Raw genomic sequence first — 21,516 nt, 5'->3', positions numbered from 1 at the left:
TACTTTCTTTCTATTCCTGAGAGGGAGGCCATGGAGAAATACATTTCTGATTCCTTAGGCTCTGGGTTCATCCGTCCTTCCTCTTCTCCAGCGGGGGCGGGGTTCTTTTTTGTGGGTAAGAAGGATGGTTCGCTGCGACCTTGTATTGATTACTGAGAGTTGAACAACATTACAATTAAGAACACTTATCCTTTACCACTCATGTCTTCAGCTTTCGAGAGGTTGCAGGGAGCATCTGTATTCACAAAATTGGATTTACGTAATGCTTATCATTTGGTCCGCATCAGGAAGGGGGATGAAGGCATCACAACTTTGAATTAACACATGTGGAATTATATATGGAATTATATACATGACAAAACAGTGTGAAACAACTGAAAATATGTCATATTCTAGGTTCTTCAAAGTAGCCACCTTTTGCTTTGATTACTTCTTTGCACACTCTTGGCATTCTCTTCATGAGCTTCAAGAGGTAGTCACCTGAAATGGTCTTCCAGCAGTCTTGAAGGAGTTCCCTGAGAGATGCTTAGCACTTGTTGGCCCTTTTGCCTTCTGTCTGCGGTCCAGCTCACCCCTAAACCATCTCGATTGGGTTCAGGTGCGGTTACTGTGGAGGCCAAGCCATCTGGCGCAGCACCCCATCACTCACTTTCTTGGTCAAATAGCCCTTGATGCCTTCAGTGTGACTCTACAATTTTCATAGTCATGAAAATAAAGAAAACTCTTTGAATGAGAAGGTGTGTCCAAACTTTTGGTTTGTACTGTATATATACTGTATATATGGTACGGAGTTGCCATATGGCAACAATTCATTTAAATCCTTGTTATTCTGAAAAAAATACGATATATCACATTAAGGAGATTAAAAGGGTAGGCCTATCGGTAGCCAATGATGTGCTGTTTTTAAGTCACATGACAACTGAATGTCCTCCCAAAACTAATTTTCTCACTGTCACCCTGACACAGAAGACACCTGTTGAAGTGCTCCAGAAATTGCTCTATTAACCCAATTTCTAAACATATTTTCTCAAGGGGGATATTTTTGCAACATCTTTGGTAAGTAAATTAGATATTTTAATTCATAAATCAATTTTGTCTAACACAGTTTTACTGTAAATTAAGAAAATATCAAGGCTGCCATATGGCAACTCTGTACCACTATGGGAAAATAGGTGCATTGCCATTTGGCAACACTGTACCAAAGTGGAATTTCAGTAATGTATTTCCCAATTGGGATTTTTCATAGATAGTAGCATCAATACAATTATCACAGTTATTTAATTATTTGAATGATTTTTATTGTAGTTAAGTTATATTTATGTATAAAAAACAAAATTATGTCTTCTTTTCAGAAAATGAATACAGCTATATTTTATGGAAAGGGCAATAGGAAGAGTGCAGAGTTGGCCATCATGGAGATGAAAGGGAGATGCAAATACCCTGACTGCAGGGAGATTGTCCGCATGAAGTGCAGCAAATGTGACTTGCACTTTTCTATCACAGCTGAAAAGAACTGCTTTTTGCAGTTTCATGAGATGTCACGAAATGTGACATGAGTTGGATTGAGACAGGTGCACATGGATGGACTGGGAAAACTGAACCCCCAGTTGCTCCCCAGGCGCAGGATCTATAGCTGCCCACTGCTCCGGCTGTGTGTTCACTTCTCACTGCTGTGTGTGTTTTTTTTATTTACAGAGTGTGTTATATGAATTTGATATGCATATATGGTACAAAAGCAATTTTTTTTGTCCGTTTGCAAGTATCACAATACTTTTAAGTACCATTTTGAAGGTTAAATGATAGGAAATTACTTACTTTTGGTTTGCATGAGTTCCAAGTATAAAAATCTATCAATATCTAAAAGAAATGTCAATTTAAATAGAAAGGTAATCATTATTTAATAGAAAAACTACTTTTTTGGCCATTTTCCATTGTGGTACACTGTTGCCAAATTTTTCAACATTTTTTTATTTTATTTTTAGAATTGAAGCTCTTTCATGTAATAAAAACTTATTTTAAAAAATAGTTCATGGTTAGAACATAATGTGTACCATATATATATATATATATAAGGAAATTATATACAGTGTTGGGCAAGCTACTTTGAAAACATAGTGAGCTAAGCTAACAGTTACTCATCATTAAATGAAGCTTCTTTACATTAAGACTACAGCCCTGGGAAGTGTAACAAGCGAAGCTACAGCAACATGGCAAAAGTAGTTTACTAAAACGAAGCTTTTTATTTTGTTTTTTATTTTTTTTATTCTTTTTAATATTGAACCAACATCATACAAGTCAATGCACTCTTACTGATGAAGAAAACTGTCAGTCAGACAGATAGACAGGCATAATAGTTCAGTTTAGTTGTTTATTCAACAACTGTCCCAAACCAATTTCAATGCACTGTGGGCAAACAAACCACCAATGAATGACTGCATTTGCATTAACTTACATTAACAAAGATTAATACTGTAATGTATTGTTAATCATATGCTCATGTTAATACATTACGTAACATTAAATAATGAAATCGTATTGTATAGTTCAAATATGACGTTTTTGACTTTTGACGAGCAAATGCATTTTCCTGGCAGTGCATGCCATCGCATTTAGGTTTTCATGAACTTTTTCATGAAGGTTATATAGTTTTCTGTCACTATGTGGGCGCTCAGTTTTGTCTTTATTTGGCCAAAATATCATATTATAAAAGATTCAGCTCTTCGCACAAGCTTATTGTTATACAAATCATCATGGTACAGGGATCAACGTTAAGGATTTTTTCACATTTTTACTAGCCCTACCAACATTTTCACTGGCCGTGCCATAATAAATGAAATAGTTACTGTTATTATTGTTTTGATCTGTTAACTTGTATTCTAATAAATAAGCTCATATGATACCAATATTTTAGATACCAATTACATTTTACAATTCTCTATTTCAATTTCGATATCACAGCAAAAATTGCTAGGCAAAACTAAACATAAATATAAAATGTAAATATTATTCAAGACAAGTGACAGCAGCTATAGACATGCTCTAAAACCTGTTAGGGCAGAGCATATACACAAACTCATTGAAAATAACCAAAACAATCCAAGATTTTTATTTAGCACAGTGGCTAAATTAACAAATTACCAGATGCCACCTGATTCAAATATTCCACCAATGTTAAATAGTAATGAATTTCTTCACTGGTAAAATAGATAACATTAGAAATACAATAGTGTATGTAGATTCTACAGCGTCTAACACTTCAGTTTCATCCATCGCACCCAAAGATAAACTGCAGTGCTTTACAACTATAGGACAGGAAGAGCTAAATAGACTTATCACTGTACCTAAACCAACAACATGTTTATTAGATCCTGTACCACTAAATTAATGAAAGAGTTGTTACCTGTAGCCGAAGAATAGCTTCTCAATATCATTAACTCGTCGTTATCTTTAGGTCACATCCCAAAACCATTCAAGCTGGCGGTTATCAAGCCTCTTATTAAGAAACCAAAACTTGATCCTAGTGTACTAGCAAATTATAGGCCTATTTCAAATCTTCCATTTATGTCTAAAATTTTAGAAAAAGTTGTGTCTGCTCAATTGAGCACTTTCCTGCATAAAAATGATCTGTATGAAGAATTTCAGTCAGGTTTCAGGCCCCACCATAGCACAGAAACTGCACTTAAAATTACAAATCACCTTCTCCTTGTGTCAAGGCTGCATCTCATTTCTAGTCTTACTTGATCTTAGTGCTGCATTCGACACCATAGATCATGACATACTCATAGATAGATTACAAAACTATACAGGTATTCAAGGGCAGGCTCTAAGATGGTTTAGATCCTACCTGTCCGATCGCTACCATTTTGTTTACTTAAATGGGGTGTCATCTCATTTATCATCAGTAAAATATGGAGTGCCACAAGGATCCATCCTAGGTCCCCTTCTATTTTCAATATACATGTTGCCCCTTGGTAATATTATTAGAAAATACGGAATTAGCTTCCACTGTTATGCTGATGATACTCAGCTATATATCTCAACGAGACCAGATGAAACTTCTCAATTATCTAAGCTAACAGAGTGTGTTAAAAATGTAAAAGATTGGATGACAAATATTTTTCTCCAATTAAATTCGGATAAGACAGAGATATTAATTATTGTACCAAAAAACACAGAAACTTGTAGATTACAATCTGCAATTAGATGGATGTACTGTTACTTCCTCTACAGTCAGAAATCTGGGTGTTATATTAGACAGCAATTTGTCTTTTGAAAATCATATTTCCAATGTTACAAAAACTGCATTCTTCCATCTTAGAAACATTGCCAAGCTACGAAACATGTTATCTGTTTCTGATGCAGAAAAGCTAGTTCATGCATTTATGACCTCTAGACTGGACTATTGTAATGCACTTCTTGGTGGTTGTCCTGCTTCGTCAATAAACAAGCTACAGGTAGTCCAAAATGCAGCAGCTAGAGTCCTTACGAGGTCAAGAAAATATGATCATATTACCCCAATTTTCCAGTCTCTGCACTGGCTACCTATTAAGTTCCATATCAGTTACAAATTATCATTACTTACCTATAAGGCCCTAAACGGTTTAGCTCCTGCGTACCTAACTAGCCTTCTACCATGCTACAACCCATCAAGCAGCCTAAGGTCACAAAATGATGGACTTTTGGTAGTTCCTAGGATAGCAAAGTCCACTAAAGGAGGTAGAGCTTTCTCACATTTGGCTCCCAAACTCTGGAATAGCCTTCCTGATAATGTTCGGGGTTCAGACACACTCTCTCAGTTTAAATCTAGATTAAAAACGCATCTCTTTCGCCAAGCATTCAAATAATGTATCTCTTAAATTGTGAGTGTAGTTGCATCTGATCAAATGTGCATTTTTATTCATTAGCTTGGGTTAAACTAATTTTACTTTGTTGGAACAGCAGCTATGCTAATGATGTCTCTATTTTGTTTCTATGTTTTGCCATGAGATTTACATCCTGTGGTAACTAGGATTTACACAAGCTCCAGTCTGGATCCAGAACACCTGAGAAGAGATGATGCTGACCCTCAGAGGACCCCAGATGATGCTAACCCTGAATCAACAAACAGAACTAACAAATATTGCTACAAATGACTGCATCATATAATAATTATTAATTAATAATATTAATAATGTTCATCGTCTGGCTGACTACGTCTTTTATTTAAATTATAAATCCTGTCAAACGTGCACAAACTGACAGTCACCACCATAGGCTACTACTAAATATTGTAGAAACATAATTTTCTGTAAAGTTGCTTTGTAACGATTTGTATTGTAAAAAGCGCTATACAAATAAACTTGAATTGAATTGAATTGAATCGGCATGGTAACCTAGGCACAAATAGCCATAGGCCACTAGTGTTAAGCCAGTTGGTGTAGTGTCCAAGCCACACTGATAGTAATACATGCAGTTCATATGACTCTTCTAAGCAGCAGCAGCAGAAGCATAGCAGATATATTCCGCCAATATAAAATGCATTAACATTGTCATGTACATTACCATGCCAATCCCTCCACTGCTCAACATTCAAATACTTGGCTAGTGTTAGATGTAGCAGTAGCAGTAGCAGTGCACTTTAGAAACCCTTCACCTTCCCCAGCTCCAAATGTAATTGGACACATAAATGCAGTCATAAATAAAATGTTCATTTTTTTAATTTTGTTGAGAATCCTTTACAGGCAATGACTGCCCTAAGTCTGGAACTCATGGACATCACCAAGAGACTGGGGTTCCTCCTTTGTGATGCTTTGCCAGGCCTTTACTGCAGCTGACTTTAGCTGTTGTTTGTTTTCAGTTCTTTCTTACTTTTGTTTTGTCTTCAGCAATTGAAATGCATGCTCAATCAGGTTGAGATCAGGGGATTGACTCAGCCATTGCAGAATATTCCACTTCTTCATCTTCAAAAACTCCATGGTTGCTTTTGCTGTATGTTTTGGTTCGTCATCTACTTGTATTATGAATAGGGTTGGGAATTGTTAAACATTTTTCCGGTTCTGGTTCCAGTTCCGGTTCCACTTAACTATTCTCCACTTGCTGCCAGGATTCTGACTAGAACCAGAAAATCTGAGCATATCACACCAGTCCTCAGGTCCTTACACTGACTTCCAGTTACATTTAGGATTGATTTTAAAGTACTTTTACTCGTATATAAGTCACTAAATGACCTAGAACTGAAATATTTTGCAGATATGTTCACTGAATATAAACCTAACAGAGCACTCAGATCACTAGGATCGAGTCAGTTAGAATCAATCAATCAATCACCTTTATTTATATAGTGCTTTAAACAAAATACATTGCGTCAAAGCACTGAACGACATTCATTTGGAAAACAGTGTCTCAATAATGCAAAATGATAGTTAAGGCAGTTCATCATTGAATTAAGTGATGTCATCTCTGTTCAGTTAAATAGTGTCTGTGCATTTATTTGCAATCAAGTCAATGATATCTCTGTAGATATGTAGAAATACCAAGGGCTCACACAAAACAAGGGGAGTCCGCCTTAAGTTACTATGCTGCCCGCAGTTGGAATCAGCTTCCAGAAGAGATCAGATGTGCTAAAACACTAGTCATATTTAAATCTAGTCTAAAAACCCATCTGTTTAGCTGTGCATTTATTGAATGAGCACTGTGCTATGTCCGAATTGATTGCACTATATGTTTTTTATTTTATTTTTTATTTTTTATGTAAAATCATTTTCTGTTTTTAAATTCATTTTAAGTAAATGTTTTAATCATTTTAAAAGTTTTAAAATTGCTTGTTTTATTTTTTTTATTATTGTTTCTTTATGATTATCTTAATTTCTTTAATGTAAAGTTATTTGAATGTACAAAATGTGCTATATAAATAAACTTGCCTTGCCTTGCTGGTTCCGTTTTTTTGTTTTAAGGAAAAATGCACAATACTCAACTACTCAAAGCTCAATCCTGTTTAATACTTACTGTCAACTTAATTTAATGATTGGCAATGTCAAACTTCAGCATATATTACAGTATACAAATTTTCATGTTCCGATTCCAGTTCCATTTAAATGAACTATAATTATATTTTTTTACTATTTTCCTTAACTGAATTTAGTGTTGCTGGAAAGTAGTAAGAAACGTTGAGTAATGCTAGTCCATCAATCATGTGCTTCAACTTTGACGTTTTTTACACTATCAATAACATTTTGCCAAATATTCCCTTGAGGTTTAAGACACTTGTTCATTTCCCTAAATTAATGAACTATAAACTGTTATACTTATAACCATGTATACACACTCACCATAAAGCCCCATGTTACAAATAATAATGCAGTCAGGAGATGGTGTGATTCAATGAGTGGTTTTCACATTTTTAAACATTTAAAATGCATGAAAATGAATATTTTCTATCACTTTGTTTATCACTCTTGAAATTACTTGTACGCTAAATTGTCTATCCCTCATACTCACAGTACATAACAATAGCAGTCTATTTTATTTAGTGGTCCAAGCTGAAGTCAGTAAGTATATTAATGACAATATGCAAAAAACATCAGAACACGGGCCCAAGGCTGCTCACAGCGCTTGGTCACGTGTTGCACCAGAACCGTTTTTGGAACCGAAACTTAGAAATTGTTCACGGTTCCGGTTCTTAAAAAAAAAAAAAAAAAAAACAGAACCGGTTCTGAATAAGAATCTGTGAATCTGTGCAGATAGTAAATCCCAATTACACTTCAGATTTCTTTCGGCTGCTTTTGTGTTCTGTCATGTCATCAGTAAACACCAGTAACCCAGTGCCACTGTAAGCTATGCATGCTCATGCCATCACACTGCTCCACCATGTTTCACAGATGATGTTATATGCTTTGGATCATGAGCTATTTCAAGCCAATTCCATACTTTTTCTTCCTGCCATTCTGGTATATGTTGATCTTAATTTCAGCCATCCAAAGAATGCTTTTCCTGAAGTATTCTGCCTTTTTTAAAATGTTTTTTGGCAAAGTCTAGTCTGGCCTTGTTTGCACTTTGTGGAGAACACTCTGTATTTGTTTGCTTAATTGTAGACTTTGACAGTGACACCTACCTCCTGGAGGGTGTTCTTCTCTTGGCTGGATGTTGTGAAATAGTTTTTCTTTACCATGGAGAAGATCCTCTGATCATCCAACACTGTTGTCCGCCATGGACATCCAGGCCATTTATTTTGTTGCTGAGCTCAACAGTGCATTATTTCTCTCTCTCTCTCTCTCTCTCTCTCTCTCTCTCTCTCTCTCTCTCTCTCTCTCTCTCTCTCTCTCTCTCTCTCTCTCTCTCTCTCTCTCTCTCTCTCTCTCTCTCTCTCTCTCTCTCTCTCTCTCTCTCTCTCTCTCTCTCTCTCTCTCTCTCTCTCTCTCTCTCTCTCTCTCTCTCTCTCTCTCTCTCTCTCTCTCTCTCTCTCTCTTTTCAGAATGTACCAAACTGCTAATTTGGCCAGTCTGAATGTTCCTGCTATCTCTCTAATGCATTTGTTTTGTTTTTGAAGCCTAACAATTGTCTGTTTAACCTGCATAGAGAGCTCCTTTGACCTCAAGCAACAGCTTCCAAATTCAAATGGCACATTTAGAATCAACTCCAGACATTTTACCCTCTTAACTGATGTAGAGGTAATGAAGGAATAGCCCACATCTGTCTATGTAATGGCTTTTGAGTCAACTGTCTAATTATTTATGTTCCCTTTATGGAAAATGATGGAATATTGTGATGAGAATACCCTCAAATTAAAGCTCAGAGTGTGCAATTTAAGCACATATATAACTGTAACTTGAATATGTTTCGGTCAGCAGCTAACATGATAAAAAAAAAAAAAAGTGCCTGTGTCCAAATATATATGGACCTGACTGTACATAGATTTAACATTAAGATCCATATTCTGGATGTTTTCTCATGGAAGCAAAATATATCAAAAACACATTTGTCTAAAGAATTAAAAAAAAAACAATGGCTTTGCCTGTAGTGTCTTGCTTAAAATTATTTAAGAGAAGGTAGCTTTAATTACATTCATGATGGCTTTAAATATGGGAATAGACATACTGTAGTAAAGTTGTGTAAGTTTGTGCATTTACTCACAGGTGTAGCGGAGGTACTGGTGAGGGGTCATAAATGTACCGGCCTTGTGTATGTCTATCGTCAATTGGTACTGGAGGATGAAAAGCAGGAAAGAACTGAGGTGTAGCTGTAAAATGAAAAAGAGAGGGTTTTGTTGCATTTAAATGCTTAAACATGAGAACCATGATATACAGTTAATTGTTTTGTAAGTGTGCATTCACATAATTTATTGCAAACAAACTATAAATATATTTAAGTACACTCAAGCAAACACAAAATTTGGTGTTCAGCAACACACAGTTGCTTCAAAGCTAATTAGCAAAAACATCTTCTGTATCATCTATAATATGTCCTACATTTGTTTGTATTCACATACTATATGCAGTGTTGGACAGTGTGCTGTACTGCATTAAAAATAAAAAAAAATAAAACAACAAAAAATGATTCATCGCAACCATCAGAGAGAAGGTAGGAAGACCTTATAAAATCCAGAGCTAAACATTAAAACTATTAGATAAAATTAGTTTACAAACAGTTCTATTTAGATCTGATAGAGGGGATATAAATAAGTGCAATAAAGTATCAAACATCAGCATAAAACATCTTTCAAAGCAACTCAACATTTGAGTTTGAATCTCATTTAGTTAGGACAATTCCAAGGGCCCTGATCAGAGAGGTGTGAGCCGTTTCATAAATTGCTACACTATTAACATTTTTGCTAATACAATGTTATAATAACATGGTAATCTGATACCCACCCAAAGTAATTAAGAATTACAGTGGGCTCTGGCACTGTAACAAGGCAGGGTGCAGAAGCAGACATGTTTTTAGCTTGTAAACAACTGGCATCCGTGTGCCAGGGTGTTTAAGGGCTGTGCCCAGGGACCAATGCCCAACATCTGTGTCCAGTGCCGCACGATACAAGCTGCCAAATGCAGCATTAACACCTGGCAGCCATGCAGTGAGTGCCTCAGATTTGTAAAGCCCTGTTTTACCTCATTCCTCACCTTGAATTAAGAACTTTTATCGTTAGCGTTCCATGTGACAGCATTTAGAAAGCTAATTGGTGAAACTGCAAGTACCGCAGCTCTCATTCCAACACAAGACCTTGAGAAAATCACATCCAATAAGATCGAAAAGTCCAGAAAGCCAGAAAGAATTTGACACTTGACCCAAATGTGTTTTTGAGAGCTGTATTTCTTGTCCTTGAACTGAGATAACAAATAAAGAACTCAAACAAGGATGTATTAGAAAACTGAATTCATGACCAGCTGCATGCTAGAAAACACATATAATATGCAATATGTGTATGTGGTTTAACGTAAAAAAATAAAATGTCTAAGTCATAACATAATAACATCATTTCATATATATAATTAAATAACAAAAAATAAATATTAAACTGTAACTATGCTTCCACTATTCAAGCTCGCTGATTGGTTTAAGAATAAACCACCAATTTATATTTTTGCTGCATATGCTACAGAACAACAAATTCAAACATGCATAAATCAAGGCTGTCAACAACGTTAACATAAATGCCTGTCAACATGTTCCCTCCTGACTGCTTGCTCCGCTGACTGTCTACTCGCCGCCGAGCTCTGCCTGGATCTGATTTCCCGTTTTGCTGAGCAGTGCCAGCCTGAGATATTTTCTGTTCATTCTAGGGCTGTGTGATTAATAGAAATCGCCGTAAAATCACGATTTGAGCATGCACGGTTTCTAAATCGCCTCATAGCACGATTTTCCGTGGCTCTGTCCTCCCGCAGTATGTTATCCGATCCGATCAGAATGCAATGTGCCTAGCGCGAGAACAGAACAGACTGGGAATATACCTAACTCCAGGTTCACACACTGTCTGTGATGCGCCTTTTTTCTGGGCCCATGTTAACGGATCAGAGCATTCACAATGCACACGGTAAAAGGCTAGAAATAAAGCGTGCGAAAATAATTAATATCTAGCACATTAACATAGACAGAGTTGTGAGTGCACAAGATGCAGTTTGAGTGAGAGGAGACACATTTTAAGTGCACACACTCTCTCCGGACGAGAGCAGCGTGTATCTGAGCAAGCACGGTTTTGTGACAGAACAAAGGAAATCTGCGTGCGAACAGAGAGATTCGCGCTCATGCATTATTTTAATGTGCTTTCGCGTTACAATAACGCACTCTCGCTGCTGCTTCTGCACCTCATACACAGACTTACTGCAAACTGCAAACTGCAAACGGAGTAGGCCTACGTGTGAACCTGGATAATGTATAACAAATCTATTTCTACCCCTGAGGCACCGCTACAATGATCTCTATGAACAATGCATGGCAAAAAAGAAAAAATGTCCCTGGACACAGGTTTTACTTATATATATATATATAAATGTTTTTTGCCATAAGTCTTTACATTTTGTTTCACCTTTACTATAGTTATTATTTTGACTTATATATGTTCTAGAGACATTACAACTTTTTGATAAAGCTCTTATTGGTTTTCTTTTGGAAATATGTTTCAAATCCATCCTGAATGAATTTATGACTGTAAAGCATACCTGTGTTGTGTGTCAAAATTGTGATTCAAATCGAAATCGCAAAATTTATCGAAGAAATCGCGAAGTTAACAAAAAAAAGAGTACTAAGTTATTAACCCAACAATAGCGGGGTCAGTTAATTTTTTTGCAGTGGGCCGTGCAAACATATGTGTTTGGTTGTGTGGGCCGCGAGTTAAAAAAGGTTGGGAACCACTGATGTACATTATTGTTTCTCCTCTATGCCCTGCCTTTCAGTAATGAGTCGATTGTTACAAAGCTCATCATTCTGAAAAGCGAGGTGTGCTCTGATTGGCCGAATACCTCAAGTGTGTGATGGAAATTCTATGCCCCTTAACACTGTGATGCCGTGTGTGCCTAAAGGGTCTGATAAAATTTCAGGACACCGGCGCAATGAGACAAAACCACTAAAAACACACTACAAATGAGCCATTTGTTGCATCAAGTGGGGACATACTGTAATGATTCTTACTGTCTTTTTATGTGTTGCGTTGCATATCGTGCTGCATAAACATAAGACCATGTCTGCATTTGTGATCGGAGTAAGGACAAACAAACTCTAACAGATACTCTACACTGGTTTGAATCATCAGTTGCCAATCCTTCACATATCTAAATGTCCTTACAGACTGTGAGTCAGAAGTGCCAGACTGTCCTTGCAAAGTTAGATTTGCCACACTTTATAGAAACAGACACCGGCATTGTAGCCTACTCTCAGAGGAAACAGTCCTTGTCCTCCGCAAAATGCCCAGCACACATCTGAATATTTGGGTTGGACTGTTCTGGAACAGTGTTGTAAATAAAACTTAACCACTGATTTCTAGTTGTGTCCTTGTAGGACAGCCAAACAAAATAGTTTCACTTTAACAATGAAGCACAGCATCTCCACAATATGGCGCGAGTGGAAACAGCGAGAATAAAAGTTACACCTTCCTTCTTTCTGTGAAAATTTGGGTGACCATATGCAAATCTTCCCACATCGTGACGTAGACATGTGGGGGCATGTTAGAATGAGCTGTTTTAGGTAGGAGTGGTTGATGTTTATAAAGATTATCTCTTTGAATATGAGATTTAAGTCTTTGCAACTTTACAGATCTTCCTTATGCACCAAGAGCTTGCAACACTCCAAAGAGAAAGGAAAAAATTTTAATCGCATCATATGACACCTTTAAACATTGAAGTTACATACAGCTGCATCTTCTAGAGGTCATTTTGGGGAACTCCTTCAGCATACATCTAAACGACAATAACATTGGCAGGCAACAGCCTGTTATGTCATCACTCGGCGCGACTACAGTATAGTCATCCTCTTCTTCGTCTTCAAGGACTATTTAGTTTAAAGAGCATTTCCGAATGCACAAAAAATTATTCTTCTTCTTTACTATGACGAGCACTAGTAAGGCATTTAAGAAGTGAGTGGATCCATGTCCTCGTTATTTAACACCTGACACAAATCTTTGCATCTTTTGTGTCGGAGAAGAGCACGCAAGCGATGTCCTCGAGGGGGCAGCTTGCGTGCACTGTGAGCTTTTTTTTTTTTTGAAAGAGCCTCACTCTCATTGTCTCTCTTCTTAAGGAAGGAGGGACAGCCATCGGTTCAGGACCCTATGCTGCTGAGGCACGGAGGAAAATGAGTATGTGGGGATTGCAGATGGACCCGGCTGATGAGATAAAAAAGGGTCTTTCTTTTTTGTGCTAAGCAGTCACAGACAACAGTGAGATGCTGGATGAAGATGCTATTTCTCTTACATAATCTGATGCAGTGGCTATTGCTCTACTGGCTCAAAGTCAGGATGAGCAGGAAATGTCAGATGAGGATGAAGAAATGGACACTGAGTCGCCCCAATCCTCCTGCTATACATATGATGAGCTGCTTGTGGTTATGGATTGCTCCACAGCGAGTGTTGACTTGGTTATGAATGGTTATGAATGATTATGAAAAGATGCCCCCTAATGCTGGCCTGCTATCTTTCTATGGGGGAGACATCTTCTCTTAACCAGTTAACCTGTCCCCACATTATGGGCCTCACAGCTGAAAGTGCTCTACCTAACTTAAAATTGTAACAGTTTCCTACTTCAGTGTATTACAAACATGATTTTAGTGTCTTTGGAGAGAAGACCCTTTGGGATTTACTTTTTATCAACTAGATGTGATAATGCTCAAAATATTAAGTTATAGACACTGAAGTGCCTTAACATTTTTTTTTTTTACCACACTTAAATATGTTTTTATTTGATATAAAAATACATTAAATCAGTCCTGGAGCAATCTAGAAAAGTATTTGGTTGATAGTCACATGTCTCATGAGTTTCTATTTCAAATCATGAAAAAAGAAAATCCTGCAAATATTTTATGAGACTATGTCTAGACCCCCCCCCCCCCCAAATATATATATATATATATATATATATATATATATATATATATATATATATATATATATATATATATATATAAAATGATTTACCAACTGTATTGAAGGCTTCTACAAACTATTTAGTCATTAAACCTACCATTGCATAGTTTTTTTTTTTCAATTATAAAACATTAGACAGAAAATTACAAACTCTTGACAAACTATATATCATTATAAAGATCTGAGCCTCAAGCATCGATGAAAAATTGCTATTTTTCAATGGAAAGCTTATAAACATCGTATTTGCTAAATTTGTGTTTTTGAATTTGTAGATTTGTCGTAATTACGAGTCATAAACACATCCACAGCTGTAAATCCTGTTTAGAAAGGTAAGGGTCCACTGAATGACATCCCACAGAGCATGTTTAGTCCAACGAAGCAATAGCGTTGTAATATGGATGATAATTCCTTTGTTTACACTTCAGTTCTTCAGGGACAGAACTGTTTGTGTCTGTTATGGAATAACTCACGTTCAGAAACTGCGTCTTGGTGGTAAAAAAAAACGGCATGGTTTTGTAGCGGTGTACAGTGTCACAAACAGAACGAGATGATCCACTAAAAAAGAAAGATAGGCCAAAGATAATTTATTTGAATTCAGGCACTCTCTTGTGATGGCTTGTGACGCACCTGTCATCTGATGGAAGCGGAACTTAGTCTTTTTCTTTGTTTGTTTTATTTTTCAACAGTTTTCATATATGTGTGAGTGTGTTTTATGTTGAATGTGCCTGTGTCTGCATGATTACCAATTGTTTGAGTGCAACTCAGCTCGCTATTACTGTGTAATCACAGCTATCGATGTAAACACACACATATATATATATATATATATATATATATATATATATATATATATATATATATATATATGAATAGAGAGTGGTTTATTGGCTTTATGGCGCATTTGTGTTATTACCATCTTTATAACTGGCCATCAGCATATCAGCACGCGTTTGCATTGTTATTCATTGTAAATGCTGCATTTCTAGCAATCTCAGGACGTTCTGTAATTGGAATACAAAGTTAAATCTTTTTTATTTTTCTTATTTTTCTTAAATTATTCTTATTGTATTATTGTCATTAATCACTTATCAATCTCCCAGGGTGCCGCAGCATAAATGGCTGCCCACTGCTCCGGGTGTGTGTTCACAGTGTGTGTGTGTGTGTGTGTTCACTGCTCTGTGTGTGTGCATTTCGGATGGCTTAAATGCAGAGCACAAATTCTGAGTATGGGTCACGATACTTGGCTGAATGTCACTTCACTTCACTCACTATATAGTCAAATTATAACTCATTTTATTTTCTATCTCCATCTTTCTCTTTGCTCCTCTTTTATCACTCCACACAAAACATTTACTCTCTGTACATTGTATTTTCTCTCTCATTGCTATCTTTCAGCACTAGTTTGTTATAGCCTACATCCCTTTGTACAATTGATAATAATATTCTGTTCATCTTTTATGTCAACACTTGTCGCTCGCCTTGCTCCTCAAAAGTTGTATGCTCCCATATACAGCTTCCTCCACTCCAGCATGGCTTGAGTCACTCATTCCAGAGACACTCTGAACTCTGTCAGTCCTTCTATCCCAAATACCTCTCTGTTTCTTCATCAACCTCCTCTTCCTGTTTTGTATTAACCCCAACATCTTTCCACACCTATTCTTTCACTTTTTTGTCTGGTTCATTTTATCATGTGGGTCTTTGCTATTCGCTACTTCGCTTCTCTTAGCCTCACTCAAGGGCAAGTTTAGCTAATAAAACAAGCTAGCTAGCAGAAACTTGAAATTGTTTTCTAATCATTTCTAAAATGTTTGGTGTAATGGTAACAACAAACCTACTAGAGGAAATGACTTTTTAAAAAATACACATTATATTAATCTTAAGTTCTTCATAATTTTATTTTAAAACAGATGTAATTTTAAGACATTTTTAATATGTTTTGCATAATTTTTTCTTTATTTTTTCTTTTTCTTTTTTTGTTTTTATATCTGTTTATAATTAGCATTGAATGATAATTAAAAATGTTTATGTCTTAATGCTTTTTATTGGTTGATATTTCTGATGTTTTGGCTGTGCAGCACCTTGGTCAGCACACATTGAGGTGCTATATAAATTAACCTGACCTGATCCGACCTAATAAATTTATTTTTGTTGAACAAAATTGTCTGGGTAGGGGACAAGTAAAATAAAATAAAATAGCACTTTAATATAAATTCTTAGGTTCTTAGTAACTTTTTTTTTACATTAATTTAAAGGTTTTAATAAATAAATAAACAAACAAATAAATAAATAAAGATAAAATAATCCTAACACTATAATAACACTTTTGGTCTCCTTCATGGATATTCATGGACTTTCATGCATTGAAATGCATTTTTCTGCATGAATGACAGATGTTTATCTTACTCGCTCTTGTTTACCTTCAATATTTTGGTACAGGCCTTTTGGGTTGGTACACATTTGTGCTGAATAAATCATTCAATTTTTCATAGGAAATTCATACATTAAAAGATCCTTTGCCTCTCTTTTATATGGCATGCCATGACATATCACTGTATAAATGCCTCAGTTCTAGCCTCAGCTTGTCATTTGCTATTGAAATGAAATCTAGTGAAGAGCATTTTTTGAAACATTAGACAATATACTTAATTAATTATATACTTAATTATATATAATTTAATGTTGTTTACTTTACCCAGTGATGTCTTAAATAATGTATGTAAAAATAAATATTTTATGAAAAATTTACTCTTATTTTATTTTAACAGCAATTATAATCTGTATTTAATTAATAACAACAACAACAACAACAACAATAATAATAATAATAATAATAATAATAATAATAATAAAAACTTCTTAAACTCTGCAATCACTGAACATGGGAATTAAGTAGCTTTCTTTATTGCATTTACTGGTTTAATTTAAACTATTTCAAATACTTGCTTTAAATTTCAGTCTACCATTTCCAGCACCCTTGCTTTTGAACTACCACTTTTTGTATCCGTGCATAATTCAGAGGGCAATTTTTTGTTGTCATTATTCCTTGCTGCATTCATTAAGACGTGATTATAAAAGGTTTTAATGAAAGAGATGATTAAAGGCAAACTTTGACCAGACTCATTATTTTATGGAGCACAAACATTCATTTAACAGAAAGGAGAGATTTGAAACTATCACAATTACAGCTTATTATTTTAGGATGATGATAGAGCCCGGAGCATTTACTAAAATCACTACCATAATAATTTTATGAAGACTTACTTTTTTATTTCCTTTTCTCATCCTCTCTCTAAAAGTTTCATTACATATGCTCTTTGGGGATTGGAGTAATGTTATGTAAACTCCCTGATCGAGAGGTAATTATATTGTGACCAACAAATCAGATTTCGAGAACAATAACTGCTTCTGTTCTTCTGTCACTTAAAAAGTCATAAGTGAAGCCAAGAAGATAAAACTTTCCCTGATTAACAGTACAACATCATTGACTATCCTCCAAACATTTCCATCTACAATAGTATCCCTTACGACAACAACAACAACAACAAAAAGAAAAACACACACATTAAAAATACTAATATATATATATATATATATATATATATATATATATATATATATATATATATATATATATATATATATATATATCTTTTATTTTTGGTTCTTGCTGATACCAAGTACCGATACCGATATTTTTATTGCATTTATAAATTTTTTAATATTGGGTACAGAAACCAAAAGAGTATGTATTAGCTGTATAACTTCATTTATTTAAAGAACGCCAAAATCTATTCAGACACCTTCAAACTTTCTCACATTATCACAGTGTATTTTCTATAGTCCAGAATATGGTAATAAAATATGACAAGAACTCAAGAGTTAAACTGTGCCAGAACAAATTCAGCTTGATAATGTTAGATAACTGTTACAGAAAGGTATGTAATGGATTACAATCAACCAAAAATTATTCAGAGAGCTGTTGGTATGACAATATTTACACAACTATCAATACTTAGTAGGGGAACCCTTAGCCTTAATGACTGTAGTCAAGACCAGATACCAGGTTTGGCCGGGCAACGTATGTTCACAGTGATGTCGGTGATGCCTCCCCAGTCCCTTTAAACTTCTGTGGCATCGTTCAGGTTCAGGATTCAGATTCACCAATGTCTACAAACCTCCCAGTCAGCACTGGGATCAAGGCATGCTTTCAGCTCTTGTGCATCCCGCGGCATACATGGGTGACTTTAACAGCCATCATCTTGAGTGGGGCTATTCAGAACCTGATGAGGATGGAGAGGCCTTGGTGGAATGGGCATCCAACATCCGAGTTAGTTCTGGCTGCAGATAAAGTTTGAATAGTTGGTGATTTTAATATCCATGTTGATAATGAACAAGATGCATTTGGATCAGCATTTATAGATATTCTGAACTCTGGGGTTAGACAACACGTTTCAGGACCTACTCATTATCGAAATCATACTCTAGATTTAATACTGTCACATGGAATTGATGATTTGATGATTGATAGTGTTGAAATTATGCAGCCAAGTGATGATATCTCAGATCAGTATTTAGTTTTGTGCAAACTTCATGTAGCCAAAATTGTAAATTCTACTTCTTGTTACAAGTAGGGTATAACCATCACTTCTACCACAAAAGACTGCTTTTTAAGTTATCTTCCTGATATATCCAAATTCCTTAGCATATCCAAAACCTCAGAACAACTTGATAATGTAACAAAAACGTCTCGGTTACGTACGTAACCCTCGTTCCCTGATGGAGGGAACGGAGACGTTATGTCGACCGACAAATGGGGTCTCACTTGGGAGGCCAATCATCTCTGATTTTAAGAGAAAACGCCAATGAAATTGGCAAGTGGATTAACACACCTGAGCCACTCCCCGTGCCAGCGGGTATAAATAGGGCGACAGGTGCATCCACTCATTAGGTTTTACGCTGAGGAGCCGAGAACGTGTCCCGGCAACAGCGAATGGTTCAAGGTTGTGGCATGGGGACATAACGTCTCCGTTCCCTCCATCAGGGAACGAGGGTTACGTACGTAACCGAGACGTTCCCTATCTGTCGGTCACTACGAGTTATGTCGACCGACAAATGGGGTCCTATGGAAAACGCCATAACCTGAACCCCGTCACAACCCTGAGGCGCTGCAATTGTTGACAAGCCTTGGCGTGCCACAAAAGCTACGCTTAAGGTCGTAACCTTCCCAAAGCCCCAGCGCAAATTCACTGACCTTGGTACCGAAGGGGCCAAAGGGTGAGTACATCGCTGCTGGAGAAGGCCATGCTGCTGTTCCGCCCACATAAAGTAAATGGAAGGGATTTCAACCTTCGGTGAAAGACAGCTTCAAATCTTCCCTATTTGTTCTTTCAGCTGGCAAGACAATGGGGAAGCGAGCCTTTAGGAAAGGCCGCTACGGAGACCACATCCTACCTGTAGGGAGGTGACATGTGGATATACCGATATGGACTGACCCAGGGGGCAGTACTACATATGGAAGGGGTCTCTGAGGCAGGTCCTACCTTGGAGTAGGGATGGAACGGCTGCCAGAAGAGACTGACAGAACGGTCTGTCAAGGGAAGACACGGGTTTGCCAAGAGGGAAACCTTACCGTGGAAGAATACACATATGGGATTACCCGTAGGGAACCCAGCCATATGGACACCTAGCCCAGTACAGGGGCTGACCGAACTCCGGGCATGCTAACGCCAGTACTGGGCCTGGCGACAGACTGCTCCGCCAAGTCTGACGCCGAGGGTGCTGGAGGATGCTCGACCAGGGTACGCCAACCGGGGAACTCTACTGGGAGAAGAAGGCGCTCACATCCCTGTGTTAGGGGGAATGGCGCAGCAAGCGAGACACCCAGCCAGCCCTTCCCGCCAATTACCTGTTACCCAACACACGGGAAGAAACTGGCTCTACACGGAGGTTGTAAAACCTCGCAAAAGTGTTAGGTGTCGCCCAGCCCGCAGCTCGACAGATGTCTGCCAGAGAGGCGCCGTGCGCCAATGCATAGGAGGAGGCCACACTCCGTGTGGAGTGGGCCCTCACCCCCAGGGGGCACGGCTCGCCTTGGGAATGGTAAGCCAAGGCGATGGCGTCCACTATCCAGTGGGCCAACCTCTGCTTAGAGACAGCCTTCCCCTTCTGCTGACCTCCAAAGCAGACCAGGAGCTGCTCAGAGCTTCTGAAGCTCTGGGTGCGGTCCACGTATATGCGAAGCGCTCTTACGGGACACAGCAACGACAAGGCTGGATCTGCCTCCTCCAGGGGCAGCGCTTGCAGGTTCACCACCTGGTCTCGGAAGGGAGTGGTGGGAACCTTGGGCACGTATCCAGGCCGGGGTCTCAGGACAACGTGAGAGTAGGCCGGCCCGAACACAAGGCACTCTTCACTTACCGAAAATGCTTGGAGGTCCCCGACCCTCTTGATGGAAGTGAGCGCGATCAGGAGCGCTGTCTTGAGAGACAGGAACTTCAGCTCAACCGAATCCAGCGGCTCAAAGGGACCCCTCTGAAGTCCCGCCAGGACAATAGAGAGGTCCCAGGAGGGAATCAGGGGTGTCCTAGGAGGATGTAACCTTCTGGCACCCCTCAGGAACCTAACGATCAGGTCATGCCTCCCCAGGGACCGGCCGTCCACTGCATCGTGATGTGCTGCAATGGCAGCCACATACACCTTCAGGGTGGAGGGTGACAGCCCACGCTCCAGCCTACCTTGCAGGAAAGAAAGCACGACTCTGACCGGGCATCTCCGGGGGTCTTCTCGGTGAGAAGAACACCAATTCGTGAACAGACTCCACTTCAGAGCATAGGCCTGCCTCGTAGAAGGGGCTCTAGCCTGAGTGATAGTGTCTACCACCGCTGGGGGCAGATCACTTAGGTCTGCCGCGTCCCGTCTAGAAGCCACACGTGGAGGTTCCAGAGATCTGGACGCGGGTGCCAAATGGTGCCAAGCCCCTGAGAGAGAAGGTCTCTCCTCAGGGGGATGCGCCAGGGAGGGGCTGTCACGAGGAGCATGAGTTCCGAAAACCAGGTCCGGGTGGGCCAGTAAGGCGCAACCAACAGGACCTGTTCCTCGTCCTCCCTGACCTTGCACAGTGTCTGTGCGAGCAGGCTCACTGGGGGAAACGCATACTTGCGTAAAGCCCGAGGCCAGCTGTGTGCCAGTGCATCTGTGCCCAGGGGGGCCTGGGACAGGGAATAGTACAGCTGGCAGTGGGAGGACTCGTGGGAAGCAAACAGGTCTACCTGGGCTTCCCCGAATCGACTCCAGATCAGCTGGACCGTCTGGGGATGGAGTCGCCATTCCCCGGGGAAAGTGAGCTGTCGTGAGAGCGCGTCGGCTGCACGATTGAGCTCCCCCGGGATGTGGACAGCGCGCAGCGACTTGAGCCACGTCTGACTCCAGAGGAGGAGATGACGGGCGAGTTGAGACATGCGACGTGATCGTAA

General features: G+C 38.4%; 1 protein-coding gene across 5 annotated transcripts in view; it reads right to left on the bottom strand.

The window, feature by feature from the left end:
* The window catches only part of gli3 (GLI family zinc finger 3), a 322,788-nt gene that overhangs the window by 138,275 nt on the left and 162,997 nt on the right, over nucleotides 1-21,516 (bottom strand). For all 5 annotated transcript variants that reach the window (XM_026201156.1, XM_026201154.1, XM_026201153.1 and 2 more), the window contains one exon: nucleotides 9,109-9,214. In XM_026201156.1, coding sequence (XP_026056941.1) covers nucleotides 9,109-9,214 — 106 coding nt within the window. The remainder of the gene's footprint in view (nucleotides 1-9,108; nucleotides 9,215-21,516) is intronic.

The sequence above is a fragment of the Carassius auratus genome, chromosome 24 (assembly GCF_003368295.1).
Source record: "Carassius auratus strain Wakin chromosome 24, ASM336829v1, whole genome shotgun sequence".
NCBI classification, from domain to species: Eukaryota; Metazoa; Chordata; class Actinopteri; order Cypriniformes; family Cyprinidae; genus Carassius; species Carassius auratus.
Note: the sequence above shows the minus strand (reverse complement) of the source record. Positions and strands in the feature narration are given on the sequence as shown.